The sequence below is a fragment of the Pseudopodoces humilis genome, chromosome 7 (assembly GCF_049639895.1).
Source record: "Pseudopodoces humilis isolate 2021_Gansu_Grassland_sample_001 chromosome 7, ASM4963989v1, whole genome shotgun sequence".
Lineage (NCBI taxonomy): Eukaryota > Metazoa > Chordata > Aves > Passeriformes > Paridae > Pseudopodoces > Pseudopodoces humilis.
In genome coordinates, this window is record NC_142206.1 from 58,868,503 (window position 1) to 58,891,405 (window position 22,903).

Here is a 22,903-nt window from a genome sequence, read left to right on the forward strand (position 1 = left end):
ATGGAAAGGTTCTTGCTGGGGATGGACCTGGCCAAGCTGAATTAATACTGGACCCATACATTAAATGTGTGTGCAGCTGGTTTTTACAGCTCAGCAAAGATTTTGGCATGAATTCCCAAAGAATCCTAATGGAATAGGGCAGCCAGCTTCCCAAAAGCACTGCATCTGTCCCTCCTTTCTTTCCCAAGCATGGGAGGGCACCTGGAAGAGACTTCAGAGCAGCTTGGGCTGTGGGCCTGTGTGCCAGGAGGAGAGCAGCGTGCTCTGCGTGGGCAGTTTGCACACAGCTGAGGTTTGTGGCTTCCCATATACCTCCTGGTAAAACCACAGGAGCTGCTGACTCCTGGAGAGTGGAGTGAAATCCAGGCAAGAAGATTCCTTTGGTCAGGAACTTTCCAGTGCTTGGAGATGAGTGGTGAAAAGTGCTGCTCCTGTGGAAGGAAATGGAGCAGAGACAGCTGCCCAGTGGGGTTGGCACATGGGTGAGTGGGAGCATGTGAGGTGTGTGCCAAGCTGGCACCTCAAAAATCCTTTTGAGAATGTGTCTTCACCTCAGCCTGGCCAGCCCCCACTCCCCAGCATCAGCCAGGTTTGTGGCATGGACCTGGATGGAGGAGACCTGGCCCAAAAATGCCATCATGGAAAGGCAGGGATGAGACCTGTCAGAGCTATTACCTCAGGGGCAGTGGAGAAAACAGATGGAAATATCTCCTGGGATTACAAAGTGCAGCAATACAATGATAAATCCCTACTGTTTCCCCAGCTGCTTACCTGGAAAATGTTTCTTTAACCCACCCTTCCTCAAATGTGCTGAATTAGGCTCTAAGTCAGGCAAGGAGATTGAAGCATGTGCTCAGTGCACTGCAGTGCTGCCCTGGCCTGAGTCTGAGGCAGCCAGGTTTGGACTCATCCACATCCATCTAAATGTAAGCCTTGGTAAGGACTGAGAAATTTGGGAGAGCTGGGCACCTCCAGCAGGTGATTCACCTCCCAAGACTGGTATCTGAGGGAGCTGGAATAAATCACTCCCTGGAGGCACCCCTCAGCCAGCAGAGGCAATAGTTTGTGTAGGAAATAAATCCAAATCCAAAGTGTTGCTGAGCTGCCCGTCCCATTTTTTGGATCTTGGGAGATCCATGAACCAGCCTGGATTTATTGAAGTGTTTCGTGAAAGTGAAAGCTATATTGTAATTACTTATTAATGAGATACATATGAGTGATATCTGGACTGTCCTGAGTGTAAATTCAGAATAACTTCATGTGAAAGCAGCCTCATGATTTTCATTGAAGCTACTCTTGAGTTATGGCAGTGAAAGTAAAAGTGAGAGTTTAACTGGGAATGTTTGTTTCTTTTTGGAAATATCACCAAATTCTAGCAATGACAAGATTAATTTTCAGAGGATTTTTAAAAAGAGATTGTCAACCTTTTGGTTTGGAGTAGAGTGTATAAATTGTGAAACAATTGGAAGCACATCTGATATAATTTGTTACAAAATTTATGGCAGAGGGTTTTTTTTTTAATGGGATGGCGTGCAGCTTTGAATGAAATGATTTGTGTTTATCTTGCTCAGTCAGTGTTGGAGTGATGGGAAGATGGTCTGATGCTGAGATTGGCTTGAATTGGTGTTGGATCAGATATACCTGGGGGAGAAAAATCCTGCAGTCTAATGTAGCAAAGGATATCCCTTTGTATGTGTGAGTCCCGAAGGTCTCACTCAGAAGTTGTCACTGAGGTGGTCTCAGAGGAGTGTTTATGTAAACAAAAGCTTAAAACAAAGTCCTGGAAGGAGACAAAGGGTCTTAAATTCCAGTGTTGTTTCCCTCCTTGCCTGGGAAAAGTTCTGTGCTGAAGGAGAAGATGTCATCCCCTCCCCATGAGAGGTCAGTGTGTTCTGACTCCAGGGCTGTCAGGGTTAATTCTGAGATTTCAGCAGAGCATTCGTTTTTCAGTGGAGAGGCCATCAGTGTTTTCTGACAGCAGAATTCAGTCCAAAACATTCTGCTCCAAATGGATGTACTAAATATTTGTTTTTGTGGGTCACTTTGTGTTGTAGAAGTTTTGATTTCAACATATAAAAATCATCCTTCATTTGCAGCACTCCCTTCTACATTCCTTCAAACTCTAAGTATGCTGTCATGCCCAGTAAGTTTCAGATATGAATAGCCACTGTGTTTCAAAATGCATATTCCAGCTGCCAATTCCTCCACAGATGTTCTCAAATAAGCCTCTTTCCCAGGATCTCTTCTGACACTCCCACACTGGTGCTGGTGTGTTATTTTTGGTGTCAGATCAATGAAATTCCTTGTCCATGCTTAAAAAAAGGCAGTGATACATTTCTTTGAGTTATGCTGAAATGAGAAAAAAGTATTTCTATGTTTTTAACTATACTTTCAATAAAATGTAGATGGAACAAAAATTTGAACAGGTATTTGGGGTTTTTCTGGTAATTGTTTTTATATGTTTTGAGGAAAGGCCTTGATCCAGAGCAACACAAACAGGAGCCACTTACTTCAGAAAAATAGAATTTGAGAGGTCCTCTAGAGTGGCCTTTATACTCAGGGCTCTGGAAAAAGCAGTCCACAGCCTGCCTACACCCAGTAGCATGTTCACATCCTTCCTGCTAAGGTCTGTTTTTGTTTTTATTGTTGTTTGTTAATAGCTGCAGGTATTGCACACCAGGGTTGATGCAGCCTGGATCCCCTTTGTGCTGCTGTCCTTGGTCAGAGGCTGTAGGGCACAGCACTGGGTGCAGACCACGCACAGCACATTGGCTGGTTGGCACAAGAGCCTCCATCTCAGAGCAGGTTCTTCAGCACAAGAACATGTGGCTGATGTGCAGAAAGATGTATTTAGAGGCTTGCAATTATCAGGGTTGCACGTAGAGGCATCAAACTTGGAGCAATTAATAAGGGAAGTCCCATCTCAGAGACGAGCAGCCAGAGACAGTGGGGGTCTGGGGATGTGTGAGGAGATGCCTTTGTGCAATTTATTTAGCAGCTATATCCCCACCAAGGGGAAATGCAGGTCTGGGGGGGATTTTTTTTGACTGTCTACTGTCTAACTTGGATTCTCTCCCCTTACAAATAGGCTGGAACTGAACCTCTGGAAGGGTTATTAGGTGAAGGATGTAGAGTGGCACATCCCTTGATCTGGCACTAAATGAATTATAGGATGTGAAATTTAAGTTCTCTTCATTAATTTTATTGCAGGATGAGAGGACACGTGGAAGTTGTTGAGATTCCTAGTTGTAAGCAAAGTTGCTGTCTGCTGATCTGGAATGGGGGCTGTGTACAGACACTGAAGAGATAATTGGCAGAAATTGCTGATGGATGTCACTAGTAAACCACAACAGAAATATCTACTTTTTCTGCTTTCTGCTCTTGACAATGGTTAATCATAGTACAAGAGAAATGCTGTACGCCATCACTGAGTCATTTGTTTTTCATTATAATCTGAAAATCTTTTCCCCTAGGACAAAAAAAAAAAAAAATAAAAAAAAATTGTAACCTTCTCATCCCCTTCAAGCATAAAAACTTCCAGAGCAAGCAAACAATAAATTAACAAGGCATCACTCTGAACAGACATCTGTGCATTACTAAGACACAGAGACCATTGCAGTGTTTAAATGGAGAACATTATCTCCAAATGCCTGAGACATGCTGAAAGGAATTTTCTTCACTGAACAAGAGATGCTTATTCCTCAAACCTGTGTATCACTCTGCCAGCAAAGAGTGTGTGCCTGTTTTCTTGATTTTGCTTGGCTTTAGTAAAATATAATCATGACTTCACATCCCTGGTCAAATTGCTGGTTCTGAACACATTAAAAGTTGGGGAGTTTGTTGGTGTGTGTGCCCAGACCACTGGGCTGGTTGTACTGGCTGTGGGTTTACACCAGTGCAGTTGAAGGGCAGAATCTGATTTTATAGGCAGTTGCTGGGATAAAATAAGCTCTGGACCCAAGTCACTGAGGATTGATAGTGTTGCATACCCTGCTCCCAGCTGTGTGCTAACAGCAGCAAACAATCCAATTAAAGCCGTGGCTAATCCAGCCTAATGAGGTTTTGTTATAAAGTGGACAGAAGCAACTCCCTCATCTCTCCCAACTCAACTTCCACTCCACGTGCATCCAATATTTCCCTGGCTGCAAAACTCACATCATCTTCTCCTTGCTGTGTGTCAGCAAGAGCAGAATCCCACCGTGAGAGCTTCCAGCCCTCCTGACGGGGACATGGCTGCTCAGGGGGAGCTCGTAGTGCACAGGCTGTGGGAGCACTGGTATGGATGCTAAATCTGAACCAGAGTGCCTGTAGCTATTACAAGCTACACAGAGCTCGATCCTGCCTGAGAGCTAGCCTGAGAAATTCATAGGAGGATTTCAAAACAATCCTCAGAGACAGAAAACAACTGCCAGGTGCTGTTTGTCTGTCCTCTTGTTTTCCTTGCAGGAGAAAGTCAGGAGGTGATGTACACCACTGACCAACGATGGCGATGTAGCAGTTAACTAACCAATAAGAGTTTCCTTTCTGTACTTTCCACGTATCTGTCTATAAAACAGGCCTGAAGCAATAAACTAAGAGATTCTCCTGTTCTGACTCACTTGAGAGTCTGTGTCGTTCTTTTCGCCGTTCCTAATTAGAACGACACACTGGGCTCGTGGGGTTTGAGTGAGTCCATCAGCAGGGTGGCTGCTCTCTCCTGCAGGTACCACTGCAGGGTAAAAGGAACACTGGCAATTCTTTCTCTGGGGCCCAATTTAGCAGGAACATTCAACTGACGTATTCTCCACACCAGACCCACTCCTACCTCCATCCATCTGTCAAAGCCCAGTGATTGTTTCCGTGGCAATGCAATGGAGGCACCCTTTTGTCAGAGCAGAAATAATGATAGATCAGGAGCTGAGATTTTAAGACACAGTTAAATAAGTCTGTTTTAATGCTGAATGAGTTAAAGGCAGATTGTAAGTGCCTTGAGTGGCCTTTTGGCAAAGCTGCTCTCTGTCCTGACTGTGGTGGTAGCAGGACTTGGGAATATAACATGCAGAAATTGTTCAGCTCATTTCCATCACCTATTTAACCATAGATTTCATTGTGTAATCAAATAAAGAGAAGGTATTTTGGCGCATCACATCAAGCCAGATGTTGCTGTCTCCAAATGAGCCAGCACTTCATGTCAGTAATGCAATGTCATGAATGCGCAGATGGCTTTTGGAAGAGAACTCCGTTCCCTGTTTGAGAGGTTCTGAATTTCCACCAGGGCAGTTGGATAAAAAAGGGCACAATAAATCCTAAGATGATCTGGCCATAGAATTTAGTTCCAGGACTGTATTTTTGTGTTGCATTGATTATTTAACTGGCAGGACTAGAGGGAACAGTGTGAAGCTGTGTCAGGGGAGGTTCAGGCTGGATATAAAGAAAAGATTCTTCATGCAGAGCATGGTTGAGAAGTGGTCACAGCACCAAGCCTGACAGAGCTCAAGGAGCATTGGGACAATGTTCTCAGGGATTCCTGGGGCTGTCCTGTGCACGGCCAGGACTTGGACTCCGTAATCCTTGCAGGTCCCTTCCAACTCGGGATATTCCACAATCCACTTTTAGTAGCAACTGTGAGACCAGGAACATTGTCCAAATGAAACTGCTCGGGTTGGTTCTTTTCGTTACAAACGCTGCTGTCACATGCTAAAGATGTAATATACTTGAAAATGATCTGAAGGGAGTTGGTTTTGAACCTCAGAGTGTAATCCTTCTCTCCAAGCCCTCTGGAAAATAGCAAAGGGATTTTTCTAGCCAAGGCAAGGATGCATTTTCTCACTGTGTGAGCTGCATCTGGAAACCTGTACATGAGCAGATAGCCACAAGTCACGTATTGCATCTTTCAGAGGGGCAAGGGAGCTGTGCATGATTTACAGCTGGTTGGTGAAAATGCTTCTGAGGACCAGCATGTGCTTCTTCTTCCTGGCTTGGGTGGACACGATGGCAGCAGCAGATGGGGGTCACTTCCTCCCCCATCTGGGACTCAGAATGGTGTTAAAGAACGTGGAAAGGCTGGATTTGAGTGATATTAGTTGCGTGGCTTAGGTTAGTCACAAACATAATTACCTTGCTAAGTCAAAGTACCCTGGGATATGTATATAATAATTAATGCAGGATGGGGACAGACTTCATTAGAGTCATGTGGAAAGCCACGTGTTCCCCTCACTGGTTTTCCTTTGGTCTCCATGTGCAGAGAAATGGCCTTAATTCATAAGCTATAAAGCATCTACATTTGCAGGGCAAGAAAATAGATTTGCTGAAACAGATGAAGAAACTAAAAGTAATCATAAAAAAACAGGAAAGAGCATGGGTTTGTTTTTATCCAATAATGAAAAATAATCCAGGTGAATTTGGCACTTTAAGATGTAGTGGATACAGTCATGTGAGAGAGGTATTTTCCATTTCTCCCTTTCCTCTTTGGTCAATCCCATTGGCAGAGTCTGGCTTTGACACTCAGTCACAACCTCCAAGGAACACTTCTAGCAGCAAGATCTGACAGTCTGGCAAGGTTTTTCTTCTTATTTGTTTTTTCCCAATCTCTTCCAGTGGCATTCTGTTAAGATAGCAAATGATGCCCAAAAGGCAGTTTTGTTCTCAGCCTGTGATTCATCCCTGCCAAAGCCACAAACTGTGTAAGTCCCACCCCATGCTGACATCTCTGCTCAAGGTGTTTGTTCAGGGCCAGATGAGGCTTTGAGCACCCTGGTCAGGTAGAAGATGTCCCTGTCCGTGGCAGGGGGTTGGAATTGGATGATCTTAAGTTCCTTTCCAACCCAGACCATTCTACAGTTCTGTTATTCCCTATATGGAGGTCCAGTGGAAAATGCTGCTCTTGATCCTTCCAAGTTTGGTGGGTCTTAGCAGATCCCTGATTGATAGCTGAGAGTTGTGGAGACAAAGAACCAGAATTCCATGAGCTCTGCCTTCCCTTCCTCTCCCACAGGACAACACTTCCCACCTGGAGGTTTCACTGCTCAGCTGTACAAATGGTGATTTGTTGTCCCTGCTGCTGGTTCCAGGTTTGGAAAGTGAGCCCAGCATTTATCTCTTCACCTCTCCTATCAACAGATATCCTTAAAATATGTTCAGATTGAGCAGCATTAGGTGTCCCAGGCTTTCTAGCTGTAACAATGAAATATTGATAAATGGCTGCGCTGTCTGATTGCTTCAGGTATAAAGGAAGAAGAGTTCAGTAAATCAAGCAGTGACTTTCAATTTAATGCAATCTCTTGAATTACAGTTTTTGTCTCACCTGCTGGGTTTGTCAATGCACAGGAGAAGATTCATGCTTCTCTCTTGTACCAGATACAAATAACTCAGAGCTATTTTTGCACGTGTGGAAAAATAGGCTTCCATCAAATCTTGGTTGCATGTCACCTGCTAGACTTCTGCTGAGTATAATGTGAATCTTGTTCTGAAATGAATCTGAACTGAGACATAACGTGTCTTTCAACATAATGAAATCTCTTTAAATGATGAATATCAAAAGAAAGAGTGATTTGGAGCCAGCCACCTCAGTGGCTTCTTCTCCAAAGGCAGCTGGCAAACACTTGCTGAAAATAAAACCTCTTTAAGTTGTGGACCTGAAAAATCAGAAGTGCCTTTTTGAACATTTCACCCCAGAAGCAGTGATTGGCTTAACCTCATGGAGGCTGGGACTAATTTTCAGATGAAGGTGTAACTTGCAAGAGTAACTTGCAAGATGTTTACTAAGTCTTGAGTAGGTGATGTTATTCTTCCTTGACCTGTGGGAGATGTAGCTCTTGGATTTTTGAAATAAGTGGAAAAAAGTCTTGCAGGGAGTTGTGTGGCTGATAGATCATTATTTTCTCCATTAAAAAGTAAATTTGTGAAGATGAATGGCTTTTTAAAGGTCTGTAAACATCCGGTAGGCTCTAGAAAGCTCTTTAGAAAGTAATGCTCATCAAAAAGTGAGGAGAGGCAGCACAGTGCTTAGCTTTCTTCTCATCATGTAGGTCTTAATTTCTCAAAGTGGGTTTGTGGGTCTGCTGTCACAGAATGTGGATTGTTTACTGCACTGATTGGATTTGTTGGACTTTATCATCAGTTGGAATCTAAACTTGTGTGCCCCCCTTGAGTCAGAATTTCCTCATAATGGACAAAGAAGAAAGGGAAGAGCATCTTGAGAAAGATCATCTGGAGGGGGTCAGCTGCTGGTTTAGTCAGTTGTCTACTTGGTAGGTAAAAATTAACCTTGCAGGCTCTAAATAGGCTGATAGATGGGTTTTTTTCTGTATAATTATGTATTTTATACATCAGTCTCGGTTAGACTTGGTGAATCCAACACATTTTTATAAGTCCATGGAAGATTGTATGAACCCACTGTCAAGAGTCCTGCCTCAATTCTTGAGTCTTGGATACAGTCCTTGCTTTGGAATATACTTTCAAGCAGTAGCTGGGTTTGATGTGCTGTGCTCAAAGTGCACTGGCACACCTCGTGTTGCAACAGAGTGTTCCCCTCTGGGATTTCTGCCACAGTTGTTGCACGTGTGGCACCTCATACATGGTGTTTCTGTCTATTTTTGTATTACTTTCAATATGAAGTACTTGGGATTATCACATCAAATCCTTCCAAGCCACAGCAAGGTCAGTGGCTGCTCTGGGTATGGGTATCTTCCGCAAGTTTAGCTGAGATGGTCGCCAGTGGAAGTAGCAGCTGCAAAACAAGCAGTGGGTGATCTCAGCTGGCCATGAACACACGTTTATATCTGCCAGAATGGCCTGTCATCCTGACTTTCTGCTGGAGAAGAAGACTCTCTAGTGCTACTCATGTGTTGACTTCTTACAGAGACACCTTCAGTAAATTTGGAAGTCCCTGCACAATCGATCACCAGTCACACTGATGGATTCCAGCACTGCACTCCTTGCTGTTGATTCCTGATTCTTAATCCAGCCCTTCATGCTCTTACCCATTAAATATGGTGTCCTACTCACTGGAAAATTTTTCATCTGGTATTTCTGGGACCTGGGTCTTCTCTGCCACCTCATGCCTCTGTCCAGAATCCATGTGAAATGTCTCATCTTGGAGTTGTCTGCACGTAGCAGAGAAGAGAAAGCAACTTCTCTGAAGACGTGGAGATTGTGATTTGGTGTTTGTAAACGCTTAAAATCGGCATCTTCAATCCTGTAGCAGAAATCCTCGTCCAAAAGTCCTGTGGGTGACCACGGCTTCATTCCGTACAAGAGTCTCAAGGATCGTTCTGGAGGACAGAAAGAGGAAGCTCTCCTCTAGAGAGGCTCCCAGCACTGAGGGAGGCAGTGGTTCCTCAGCCCTCCTTCCCACCCTGAGGGGGAATGGTGACCTCTCCTCTGGCCTGGTTCAGTGCCAGTGCTCAGGAAGGGGCCCACGTGAGTACAAATTCCTTTGACTGTGCAGGCCCTGTGGACGGAGCCGTGGGGCTGAGAACACACTGCAGCATGGGGCTCTCATTTCTTCAGGGGGAAGACTGGTTTTCATGCAGCACCATTTTATCTATAAGGGGGGAGAGAGTTAAGTATTTATTTACTCACTTATTTGCTTTATCCTGAGCAGAGCTGAAACCTGCATTTTTGCCGTGCGCTTCCTTTTGTATGCGTTTCACTGCCAGCCTGTTTGAAAGCCCCGCGTTCCTCCAGGGACTTTCCAGACAAAACTGATGCAAACTCTTTCTTCTCAGGTGCCTCACGATCATCTGTCATCCAATGCAAGCCAGGAGGCAACTGCCCCAGCAGACACAGAGGCATGACTAGGCAGCTCTCCCCTCTATCTGTTGCTGAAGATTCTGCTGCTCCCATTCTTGAGCTGCAGAATCGAAGTCCCTCGGGAATCTGTCGGCACAGCAGAGTCGAGAGGCAGAGCAGATCAGGTAGGAACCACAGCCGCACTCCCGGCGCCGCCGCGTGCCCGCCGGAGGCCTCTTCCCTCTGTCTCCACAGAGATGGGGCAGAGGCTGAGCATGCTGAGGTTTGGTTTGCCACGTGCAGGTCCTTCCCGAGCCCGGGGGTGAGGCGGGAAGGTGGCACGGACCTGGGATTCGCAGGTACATGACGTGCGTTAGGTACCCGGCGCAGCGTGCGGCACGGAAGATCCTCAGAGCTGGTTAACCCTAGCGCACGCTCAGATTTCACAGAGTGGTTGTGTCTCCTCACCTTCAGCCTGGCCACACACCAGGGCCCTTAGGAGTTCCTTCTCAAAGACAGTGATGACCTCAGCTCGCGCCACGGATGGTCTGATGAAGAGGAAGAGAAGGAGCAGCAGGTGGAAGGATTTCTAGGGAAGACCATCACAGCTCGGCTCATCGGTCAGCTGCACATCAGGGCTTCCATCACCTCCTTCACTGCAGAAGTTTAGCTCAAATTAACCTGTAGGTGTGGTGAGCACTGACCTCTTCACCATGGTGTCCATCCAGCAGCCGCAGGGATGGGATGGGAGCAGTTACAGTGTGCAGCCACAGGCTGGTGAGGCTGCTAAACCACACTGTTGAGGAGGAGAGACTTTAAATGAGTGAAATAATTTAACTCTCCAAGCTTTTTGGAAGGAAATTATTTAATTGCCCAAGTTCTTTGGAAGACTGCCTGTGTAGATACTGTGAGCAAAAAGGGGAGGAAGAGCAGGTTGGATCTCCCTTGCACACTGGACCTGGGGGAGCTGAACCTTCCTCTTGTCACTTGACCACCGATGGCAGCAAGAGTCACCCATTTCCTCCTTGTGTTGGAAAACAGGGATCTCGTGCTCCAGGAGTACTCTCTTGATGGAAAACCTCAGAAGAGTATTGGAGGCGATCGTTGCTGCAAGGAGTTGATGCAGCATCTTGCAGTTGAGATCTTACTAAGGTATCAGAAAACCAGCTCTCACTTTTCCAGGTAGCAGGCTGAAATAAGTGTGCATGCTGGCACTAAGGTACATCCAAAATCAGGATCCATCTTCTCCAAAAAAGGGCTCTAGGCCACTTGGGTAGTGTCTGGAAATCATACTCCTCTAAACACTTACTTTGCATTTCTTAATTTCCCTTTTGATCCTGATCTTCCCATCCTCATCAGAGAAGTCTAACTAGAACTGACACAATAGGTAAAAAAATACAAAGAATACAATTTTCTAGGATCTAGTTGCTGAACAGCCAAAAGAGTTCCAATGAAAAGCTGTTGGTTTTGATTTTCCTCATCTTACTCTTCTGAGCACTGCAAGCAAAAGTCTCTTCTGTGACCACTGTGTCAGTAAGAATTGTACTGTGGACCAAAGGACCATGCAGGGGTCTTTCTGCTCACTGCCTTCCACACAGTTTGCCATTGGCCAGTGCCATCTCCTTGTGTCAGCTGCAGTGTGATCTGCCTTCTTACCTGTCCTTTCAGCCTTGTTTCTGTGCCCTTCCCAGGATAAGTTTCTTGCTTTGTTCCAGTCCCATCTAAATGCAGACCCCGAGGATTTCTGCAACCTTGCCAGTTATAAATTGCTGTCTCCCAGCCACTTTGGCTGATAAATATGTTTTCTCCTCATTATCATTTGGTGTCTAGACACAAGTGCTTGCTCCAGCCCCAGCTTCATGACTTAGAAATCCCTACACCTCTTTAATAGGAAACCTGTGCTTGCTCCCCCTGTGGCTTCAAGTTAAAGCCCTGTCATTATTTTGAAATATATTTCTTACCTTGTCCTTTGGATTCTTTGGCCAGGAACTAGGTGTGCACATCCCATGGATTTTGAAAGCAGCTGTCAAGCTACTCTGTCAGTGGGATCAATCACAATTTCACTTAAGTTAATTGCAAATAGCTGGTCTGGAGTTAAGTGCCTCCAGTGAGCTTAGATGTAGATAGATGTAGATATATCAGGATGGAATCAGCTCCCCTCTCACCATGCCTTTCCATTATCATTAAATGTAAAGGGGCCCCAGACAACATCTTTATCCTGAATGCACAATTATTTGCTAACTACATCACTTGAGATGAATGCCACTGATTAAACACTTACAGCAGCTCCCCACTGTGCATTTATTCAGGCTAGAACTTACACAGGTCTTTAAATCCAAGGTAGGTCTTGCAACAAGTGTGTGTTTCTGTGCCTTTCCCTGATGTTCAGACCTGGGACTGTAACATCCAAATCAAATGCTGATGGTGGTGCCATGCATAGTGACACCAATTGCATCATTATTTTGTAATTGAAAAATAGAAAGCATGGCTAAAAGTGTTTTATTCTTCTATCATTGCGTGATTATTTTAAGTGGTAACTGAAAAAGGACTAATTGCATGGTAGTTTTACTTAGCAGGAAGACCTGCAAGTTGATGCTACTATAATATATTCTTTTTAAGCCATGATAACTTGCAAATAAGCTGTAATTTACCTTTCAATAGATATCAGTCATTATTAGTACCATAAAAATATCAACTTTCTCTCAGCAGCCAAGGAGAATGCTAAAAGGATGCTTGCCTTTTCAGACCCGTGGCTGATTATCCTCTGCATGTTTTTAATAAACCTGTAATTTTATTTAAATTCTTGATTCACCACTAAACAATGGAGCCACTGAATACAGATTATTTTTAGGAAAAAACCACATCACACAATTACAACTACAAAAAGCTCCATGTCCTAGTTAGGAAAATTCTTGATTCCAAATGCACTCCCTGCTCTGATAAATCTTTTTTTATGTGTAATGTTGGTTTACAGTAATAGCTTGGAACCCCAGTTTGACCTTTCTTTATGGCTAATGTAGCAAAAACGATAATAGCAAGGGAAACTAAACCTGAGTGTGAAAGGATACCTCTGTCACATAAAAGCTGAATATAGGACGGTGTATGTTCTCACTCAGTGCATCTACAACTTCTGTCAAAATCACATTGTTTCTTTTACACATCCCATCATGTATTAATGTGGCTGATAATTGATAGGAGGAGTTAAGAATAGCTTCAGGCCATGATTTTTAGAAGATTTTCCCCTTTCTTCTACCAAACTGGTGTGATGTGGTCAGACAGGGTGCATGGCTGGAGCTCAGTGCTGCCCCGTGAGCTCCCAGGACAGCAACGTTAGAGCTCCCTGTTTTCAGCTGGGATCTGGGAAACCAAAACAGGGCTCATGGCTTGCATCTCTGGGAGATCTGTCTGGAGAGCAAGGCACCAGTCAGTGAGATCAAATTCTCCCCACTTGCATTAGGAAATGTGCACTTAGGTCTGAAAACCACTGTGCTAAAATGGGAAATGCCAACTCTCCGGTCGCTCCTTGTTTATGTGCAGAGGTTTCTTTCCAGGCATGCCAAGCTTCACTTTTGTCCAGTTTGCTTTGTTAACTTCAAAAATGAAAGTACACCAGCCTGACTGCAAAAAGCCTTTCTCTGCATGGGTATGTAAAACCAAACTGTTTCTTCCCCATCCCAGCTTGCACGTAAAAGAAGTGATTCTGGAATTAAAGTGCTGAGAAATAAGAACTTGGTTCTGTCTCCAGACCTACAGGCTCAGAGAGCTCTTCTGTTTTACACATGCACAGCAATTGCCTCTATAATGTTGGTTCCAAGGGATGTATTTTTATTCTGGAGATTTGCTGGCAGAGGGAATGAAGGGCTGATAAAGCAAATAGTGACAAGAGCTTATTTGTAATGCTGTTACCTCAGCCCTCAGTGTTGTGTTTGCCTTTGGTTCTGTCTCCTTGAAGTGACAGAGATGGTATTATTTAAATATTTTTGTGAGGATTTCAGTATTTATGGGACATAGAGGAGTTACAGGGAGAAGGCAAGGAATGATTTGTGACCTGGCCCAGAAGGGGAGGTTTTGCCATTGTTTTGAATGCTTTCATTACATGTACAACTCTTTTTCTATTCTTCCTTTTTTTCTTTCTCAGGAGAGGAAGGAACACAAACGCACACAGAGAGCAGCAGCCAAGAAGCTGAAGGACAGACACGATGCCAGTCTTGCACATCCACATTTCTCAAGCTAATCTGGAGGTTCCTGATCATTTTGTCCGTCTCTTCCTCCTGGGTTGGGACCACACAGTTTGTCAAAATCACTTTTGAGACCTTTGACTGTCCCTTTTTCATGACTTGGTTCTCAACAAACTGGAACATTATGATTTTTCCCATTTATTACTCCGGGCACCTTGCAACTGCACAGGAAAAGCAGTCTCCAATCAAAAAATTCAGGTAGGCTTTATCGTGGCAGTATCCCTTTAAAAAAACCTAATTCCTGAGGGCTGAGGTCACTGCTGTGCTCAGTTCCACCCGTGGTGTCAGGAGACAGAATGAAGGTCATGCTGCAGAAAACCTCATTCAGAAATAGCTCGCAGGAGGCTGCCACATGAGTGATGTGTGCTGAATAAATGGATACTTGATTGTTAAAGGGCTTTTTTAATGAGTTGAAAAGGTCAATAATCTGTTTATAATCTTGCTGTTATGTTGTCTAATATCTCTGTATTTGGTGTTCTTGCCTGGATCAGGCCATTGATTAGTCTGTCCTGGTCCATTTATGATAGAATAGCAGTGTTGGGTACAACCAAACCAGCTCCTAGCTGAGAAGAAAGATGCTCAGAGCTGAGGAGGTAGGTGGTTTCCATGTGGAAAACCATGGCTTGCTCTCTGTGCTGAGCAACTATAGCAGGATGCAAGCTGCCCTTTGCTCCTGCTGGAAATTTATAAATCCCTTTTCAGTGGCCCCTGAGAAATCAAGAGAAATACAAGGTTAAGGGGGAACCCAAAGAAATCATCCAGTCCAACCACCAGTGCTGCAGCTTAGCTTCACCTTAGCCAGTTCTGCAGAAAACCACATCTAATCTGTCTCCAGGGCTTGGAAATACCTCACATTCTGTGGCAATTGATTTCACAGTTCCTCCTCCACTTTGATTATTCCACTGACCTGACAGTGACGTGGGAGCTGCTTAAAGGACAGGACAGCTCACCAAGAGATACCACACCTTGCCCAGGGAGGGAAGAGATTCACAGGGTCTCTTGGAGCTGGGACTCAATTCTGTTGTTCCAGTGCAGACTTGCTTGGAAAACAACCTGCCTGACTCCAGCAGAATTGTCTGGAATTAGCCAGCGTGGGGCCCATCCCTGGCTCCTGCTGTCACTGAGCACACAGGGAATCCCATTTGTGACTGTCAGGCTGGAGTGCAGCAGGGCCAAACTCTTCCCTCTGCTGCTTTTTGCCAGGATCTGAGATGTAATTTGGCCCTAAATTATCATTTCTGTCAAATCAGCGTGACTGAAATTGAACAGTTGCACTTAATTAAGTGCTTCTCTGCAAACCCTGGTGCTTTGTCTGTTAATGATGCTTCATTCAGATTTCTTCTGGAGTGTTTGTGAGAACATTAGCAGTGTCAGCTTGGCTTCTGCATGTGGGGTGAAGTAATAACAATTGCACAGCAGATAAGGAGGAAGGTGAGAAGAAATACCCTGCAGATAAATCTCCTGCAGTTGGTTCATTGATTATATCTCTATCAGAGCAAAACATTTGATGCATAAAAATCCCCTGTGCTTAAATGATTGATACAGTTCCCCAGCTGTTAAGAATTCAGCTTTTAAAGTTAAGGACACTGTCTTAAATGCCACAGGAATTTCTGCAGTGGGTCAGTGAATGTGTGGACTCAGAAAATCAGTGTTAGAGCTGATGGGAATCTTCCCAGAGTATTATTCCAGATATGTCAGGAATTCGTGTCCCAAGGAGGAAGTAGCTGCTGGGAAATGATGATTTCATCAGGGGGAGCAATTGCTTGGTCTGTGCTGTGTTACAACTTGACTATCCAAATTCCTACAGTTTGGATATGGGATGGGCATCTCTTCGGGATGAGCTTCGATTTTTTGGTGACTTAAAGGGTTGAAAACTTGTAGTTTTAACTTGTAGACAGATCTAATTAGCAAAGAATCTTTGGAGGTTATTTCACCCAAGGCCTCCTTCCCCAGAGCAGGGGTGTTTTCAAACCAGCATTGATTGTTAGCATATTTTCTTGATTTGCATTCTTGATATTGTTCCTATTACAAGGCTTTTTATTACATTTTGTAAGATTTCTTGCTGCCTCATTTGCCTGTTTTATTCCTGTGCAGTAGCTAATGCCTGTCAATAAACCCATTTGCAGCAGTTCCAGGCTTACCTCAGAGACCAGAGGTGATTTATCTTTGTGTTTCTGGAGGATGTAGTTACTCTCTAGGAGCTTTAAAGACATCAGACATTCTGTCCAGCAGATATTCCCAGTGGATCAGAACAAACAATGTCTGTGACGTCTTGGCAGAGATCAGTGATCCTGGGAGTGACTTGCAGAGTGCTGCCCCAGGCTGGCAAAGCTGCAGAGAGCCACAGCTCCTTTAATAAATCCCACTTGGAAGGACAGGAGCCTCAATCCTCAACTTTAGATTGGCTTTCTGGAAAGTTTAGGCTGCTCAATACTTACAGGAGCTGCAAGAGAGATGGATTTTTGACAAGGACATGGAAGGGGAATGGCTTCAGACTGAGAGAGGGCAGGTTTAGATTAAATATTGAAAGTAAATTCTTGACTATGAGGATGGTGCAGCCCTGGCACAGGGTTCCCAGAGAAGCTGGGGCTGTCCCTGGATCCCTGGAAGTGTTCTAGGCAAGGTTGGATAGCAACCTGGGATAGTGGAAGGTGTCCCTGCCCACAGCAGGGGGTTGGAACTGGATGGACTTTAAGGTCTCATCCAACCCAAACCACTTTAGCATTTTATTATTATAATAATTGAGATTATAAATTGTGCATTTCTTACCTTTCACACTTTACCTTAGAGATTCAATCTCGTAGTCTGAGAAAATAACTCATGGTTATGAACTTGCTGCTGCATTTAGGTGAAGTGTCTTGGTTTTCTTCTCTTGGTATCCCCTTAGTGCTGTAAAGAAAAGCTATGTCCCCAATAAAAAGCTTGAAACTCCTTCCATCAGTACTAGATAAGATGATCTGAAGTTCAGGAAGCTCAGAAACAGGAAATCTAACCCTGCCCAGCATTTACCACAGCAGGAGACACTGCACTTAGGAGTTGTGGTGTGGAATAGTTGGGTGAAATTTTAAATGTCAGTACATTTTACCTCCCCATCTGGCACTTTGGCTTCTCAGGGACAAACCCTGTGACCCAGAGCAGCTTCCTGCCAGGATACCCCCACGGTGTGAGAGCTGAGATTGGTGCTGCAGGCTCTTCCCAGCCTCGGGCACTGGCCAGGGAAAGCCTCTGTAGGTGCAGGTTTGATGTGAACTCACTGGGAGGAGTTGGATTTCTTGGATAACAAGAAGTGAGCATCACTTGAAGTGCAGACTGAGCCACAAGTGGCTGGTATTTGTATATGAAACCTGTCAGTGCAGATTTCTCACCCACAAAACTCTCTCTGTGTTGCAGCAGTAGCTCAGTCCAGCTCCCTGAGCCACCTGTGGAGTAGCACTGCAGATCCAGACCTGCTCTGCAAAAAGGGTTCCTCAGAGGAACCCATCAGCACAAAGCTGGGCTTCCCATGGACCATTCCTGTGGGACACAGCGTTCCTTGGTGCTGCCCCCCGAGCCAGGCACTGCTTATGTGAGAGATCATGCAGAATTCCCGAGCCCTTTGCTGCAGCTCTCCACCACACACAGAGCTGGTCAGGCTCTTTCTGCCACTTCACATTCAGTCAGTGCTAGGAACACAGCTCACCACGGTGCTTAACCACACTCAGTTTGATTCCTGTCCCCTGCAGTGGAGCTGGGAGGTATTTTATTGCTGCAGATGCCATCATTTAGGCAGAAGCACTGAATTTGTGCTCACAGAAGGTGCTGCTGTGTTGTTTGCTGCCCCAATGTTGCTGTGGCTTTGCCAAGTTCTAATCCAGGAGATGTCACTGCATTCTCTGGGTTCCTGAACCCCAGGTCTCTGCCTGATTGCTGCTTTTTTTCTGTGAGCTGCTTAAAACCAGCTGCTGGATTTCACTCTAGAGGCAGCTGTGTGTCAGGAGGGAACAAACCCATTCCTGTGCAGGCATCAGAATAACTGAGAGGGCACACGAGCTGTGTAGTGGGTGCCAGAGGCAAAGCTGCACGACTGCCTGAGGTGCTGTAATTCCTGAGAGCATGGCACACTGCCCAGAGCTCATGGCTGAGGGCTACCTGCAAGTAAAAAGAGTTATTTGTGTTAGAGGACAGCTTTTAAATAGGCTTCTTGTGCATTTGGTAATGGCTTGTGTTGTAGTTTCAGGGTCAGCTGCCCTTTGATATGTCTGTGCCTCTAAGTCAGCAGCCTGCAGCATTATTTGTGTGGGGAGGGTTCCAGGGAGCCTTCTCTCCTCAGCCCAGGGTTTTAATCACTGTCATGTCTGATGACTCCTGCAAGTTTAATTTTAGTTACATGTCAGAGAGGCTGAGTTAACCACTGAGCCACCAGCCCTCACAGAGCCTCAGGCAATCTGACTGGGAAAATAAAGTATTCTCCCTAACTCCTCACTGACTGAGCATTATTCATGGAGCTCTCCTAGGCACAGGGGTGAATTAGTCAAGTCTCTGCCTCACTCAGCACAGCCCTGTCAGAGACTTTGCTGTATTTTCTTCACTGAGAGTTGAGGAACCACCAGCCCCTGTTTTGTCTGGCCACTGCTGTGTGTGATGGAAGCCCTTCCACCTGCTTAAACAACCCATTGCCTGGGGCTTGTGAAGCATTCCCAGATTCTTTTCCTGGCTGTGCATTTCTGCTTCTCCCTCCCACTGCTTCTGGGAGCTCAGAGATAAGTGACATTATCACAGCCACAACTGCCTCTCCCAAATCACTGACCCACAGTAATGTAATACCCACTGAGCCTTCCTCCTTTGGGGATTCACTCTGTCAGGGTGCTTGGATCCATCCTCCTGACTCTGCTCCAGGTTTGTCTGTGTGCAGACATCCCAGGGATCTGCAGGACAGCAAAACCTGGCCTGTTGTGGCATCTGGGTCCAGCTGTGCCCTGCATTTCTGGAGGCAGCCCAGGCACCTTTCTGCCTTGTTTTAACACACCACAGGCTTTTTTTCCTCTGAGATCCTGTCAGCTCCTGAGGCAGGTTGGATTTATAATGATCCAGAAGTGATGGCAGAGCTCCCAGCACACAGGTGTGGAGCTCACAGTGCAGGTCTGTCCTTGCCAGGACATGGAGCACCCTGGCTGTGATGCCACAGAATGGTGACACAGCCACACTGCACCCACCTGTCTTGAGGTGAGATGTAGTTTGAGCCCACACTCACCCTCTGCATCCACCTCAGTCTCAAGGGGGAGAATTTTTTAAAGGTAAACTGGTATATCTGCATGTTAAGGAGCACTGGAGTGCTGCCAGTGAGTCCCTTCTCACACAGGGAAACTTGTCAGCTCTAACTCCTGTTGAAATCAGAGTTACAAAAGCCTGCAATCAGAGTTAGGCATTAATTTATTTGCTTCCCTGAGTGTTTGCTTTGCATCTCAGATAAATGATGCACACCAGTAGCTGTTCTTTTTTTATATTTTAAACATTTTTATCCTGGTCTTTGGTGAACAGGACTCCTGAGAGCATTGAGGTCCACTGGAGTGAAGGAGATAATTAGCAGATCTACCAGCCTGAGCGTTAACTTGTTACACAGAGTTTGAGAACAGAATTTATTATTGCCAGAAATGACTGCTTTGTACATCAGGTTGTCTTAGTGGCATCAGGAAATGAGTGGTTATTAAGTAGAATCAGGTTAAGATGGACCTGATCTCAGTTATTACACAGCTGTTATTAATCTACTTTCCTCAAAATGAGTGAAGGTTTCCAATCTTAAGAGTAAAAAAACTGTGGTGTCTTTAACAGAAAAATTCCCAAGATTTAGTTAAAACGGTTACATTGAAATTGAAAACAATTTTGTCTTCCAAATCAGGATAATTATCAGACCACCCCCACCACCCCCAAATAACAAACATTTTTGACATCACATTGCAGCTCAGTCTTTGAAGTTGCTAATTAGTTCTACATAATGAGTGTTTTAGCAATCCTCCAAACACAGCCATGTTTGGCTGTGAGCACTTTGGAGCCCCAGGACCTCAGGGCATTTGGATTAATCCCTCCATATCCCTTTCCTTGCAAGGATGTGCTGCAGGCTGAGGCTGCCTTGGTTCACTCTGGTGCTCTTTGGGGTCACTTGTGGGAGCTGCCGTGTTTTAAGCAGTGTCTGGAGCCTGCCATGCCAAGAAGTGAGGCACAATGGGAATATCTTCAGGAATACCTTCAACCAAGAGTGCAGACAGTGGAGTTGCTAAAAAACATCATTCCCAGTCTGGGAAAGGCAGAGATTCCTGAAATCCTAAGAAGCAAACAAGTCACTTGAGCTGAGTGTGACACGGTGTTTGGGAAGCTGGGACTTTTGTTTGCAATTTAATCCTCAAGGAAATGTCTCCTAGAAAACACAGCTTTTCACTGCACAGTAAAATGAAGCTGTTAAATACCTTTCCCTCCCTTTCCCTTCTCTCACACTCCTCTTTGCCTGGCTCACTCCCACTGCCTGGTGGTTCCCTTCCCCACCATGCTGATGTGTCTGCCAGTCTTTTTGAGTATCTTCAGGCAATTTTTAAAGCTTCGTTGGCCATACATAAAAATATATTTCAATAGGAGTGAAAACAGGGCTTGGAGCAATGCAAAAAAAAAAAAAAAAGAAAATTGGGAAGCTGCAGAGAAAAAAATGGTGATTCTAATCCCTGTGCTCACAGCCTTGAAGGCAGAGTCTGGGAGCTGTCAGTACATTATAGATAACCTTCATTTCTGTGTGTGAGTCCCTGGGATTATTGTTGCACAGAGTGTGATTATTCCAGGTAAGTTACGTCTTTTCTTCTTGTGAAATTGCTGTTTTAAGGAGATTGTGCGCTTTTTTTTCCCCCTATGTGAATTAAATAATGGATTCCCTTGGGCGTGTGGAGTAGTTAGGAAAAGCACTATAAAAGCCTAATGAATGTTTGTTGTGCTGGAGTGAATGCTAAGGAAAACCCTGGCTGAGACTGAAACTCTTTTCTTTCCTTAGGGAATGCAGTCGGATTTTTGGTGAAGATGGTCTGACGCTGAAACTCTTTCTTAAAAGGACTGCTCCCTTTTCTATTCTGTGGACTTTGACTAACTACCTGTATTTACTGGCTTTAAAGAAGCTCACAGCCACAGACGTCTCTGCCCTGTTCTGTTGTAACAAAGCTTTTGTCTTCTTGCTTTCTTGGATTGTGCTCAAAGACAGGTTCATGGGAGCAAGGGTAATGAACGTGCCTCCTTTTCCACTCTCATGTTTTCATGATTGCACTTAAACCCATCAGCCATGGTGCTGCCATAGCACTGCTGCACTGGGGCGTAGCCACACCGTGAAAACCTTTCTCATGTAGTTTTATGGTGCAGCCTCAGGATCAGTTAGAGACCTCAGAACTTGAGAAATTCAGTGTGGGAATTTCAAGGAGCTATTACAGCCAAGTGTAACTCGATGAATTACAGCAGAAAAACTTCCAGTTTCATATAAACCTATTCTTTCTTGGCTTATTGTGCTGAAGTTTAGTTAATTTCATTTTAAACTTAGTGATGAATGTTTAGGTTCTAACCAAAGCAGTTTTATTCCTTGTTTGGGTAGACAGATGTTCTCAGTGTGTGATGATTTTTCTTGTGCTACCCCATCACTTTTCTCACACACATTCACATGTGCATGTGCCAAAATTGCTTTAAAATTAGCACAGCTCTCTTGTTTGGAGGTGCATTTTGCACTGAAGTATTACAGGACTCACTGGCAGTAAAATGGACCCTGCAGAAATTTAAAACAGAACTCAAACAAAATGATCCCCTGGATCTGGGGAAAGCAAGTTTGTTGTGTGATTTTCCATACACACATCTCCCAACATGCAGCAATTTAAACTGTTGGCTTCACACCTTGGATGAGGTGTAGTGAGGATTTCTGCTAGTTCATTGATGCAGCTTCCCTTCTGAAATGGCTCAAAGTCCCATTTTTGCACAATCCTGACTGAATTATTGAAAATCTTGAACTACATTAGGCACTGGCTGGGGCCAGGTGTAGTGGCTGTGACCAGAAGAGACCAGCAGCAGCTGGATTTAAGTTCCATGGGAAGCATGATGGATCAGGACACTCACCCAAGTCAGTTTGTTTTTTGAAAATGGGCACTGCAGCTTTTTCTTATTTTTTCTTTTTTTGGTCTTTTATTCTTTTTTGGTTTTTTGGTTAATAGTGTGATAGAAGGGTTCAGAAATGAAAGGAAAACACATCCTGTTGTACAGGTATCTCATCTGGCTTTTGGAGCAGCCACCAGGACACTGAGCAGAGCATTGTGCTTGCCAGGCTTGCTTGAAGGTAACACCTGGATATCTATTTCATACACAGCTGGAAATACAGAAACATCAGGTGAATGTGACCCACCCTCACTGACAGACTCAAAGAATAAACAGGGTGTAAAACCCTCAGTTCTCTACAGAAATAACAGGAACAATAACTATCTCCCTCTGCCCCTTGATCATCTGAAAAAATTGAGTATTTTGTACCCTTTAAGCTCATTTTCATCTCAAAGCAACAACTTTCTGGAGGAGCAAGTGTAGCTCTTGTGTTCTCCTAGCCTGCTCTGTTAAGGAAACCTAGAAATAAAAGCTATTTTCAGTTCTTATTTATTTTTCACTGAGTAAAAAAAGGTTGCCATAAATATGCATTAGTAGGAATGCTGTAAACACCGTAGGGTTCACACAGGAAAAACCTGGAGGGAAAAGTGAGCAGCAAACCCTGCCCATAAACTGAATTTCACTGCTCGCTGGCAGAGCCTGGATGCCCATTGCTGGAGAGGTAATTCACAGCGTTTTCCAGCTGCTCTGCTGACAGAATAACACTTAATGATGTTAATAACCACGCAGGAGAGTGTTTGAGAGCTAAAATATGACAGAGCAGCACAGACACAGCTTTTTGTGCTCTGAATGCTTCAGCTGCTCTCGCCCGC

The 22,903-nt window shown here is 44.6% G+C and overlaps 1 protein-coding gene across 4 annotated transcripts in view; it reads left to right on the top strand.

Moving 5' to 3' along the window:
* SLC35F4 (solute carrier family 35 member F4) overlaps positions 1–22,903 on the top strand; it is a 111,292-nt gene that overhangs the window by 80,259 nt on the left and 8,130 nt on the right. For 2 of the 4 annotated variants that reach the window (XM_014257459.2, XM_088057697.1), the window contains exons 2-4: positions 9,708–9,896; positions 13,850–14,147; positions 20,959–21,178. In XM_014257459.2, the coding sequence (XP_014112934.1) occupies positions 9,708–9,896; positions 13,850–14,147; positions 20,959–21,178 (707 nt within the window). Of the gene's footprint in view, positions 1–9,707; positions 9,897–13,849; positions 14,148–20,958; positions 21,179–22,903 lie in introns of those variants that run through there. The other 2 variants (XM_088057698.1, XM_088057699.1) reach the window with 2 other exon arrangements.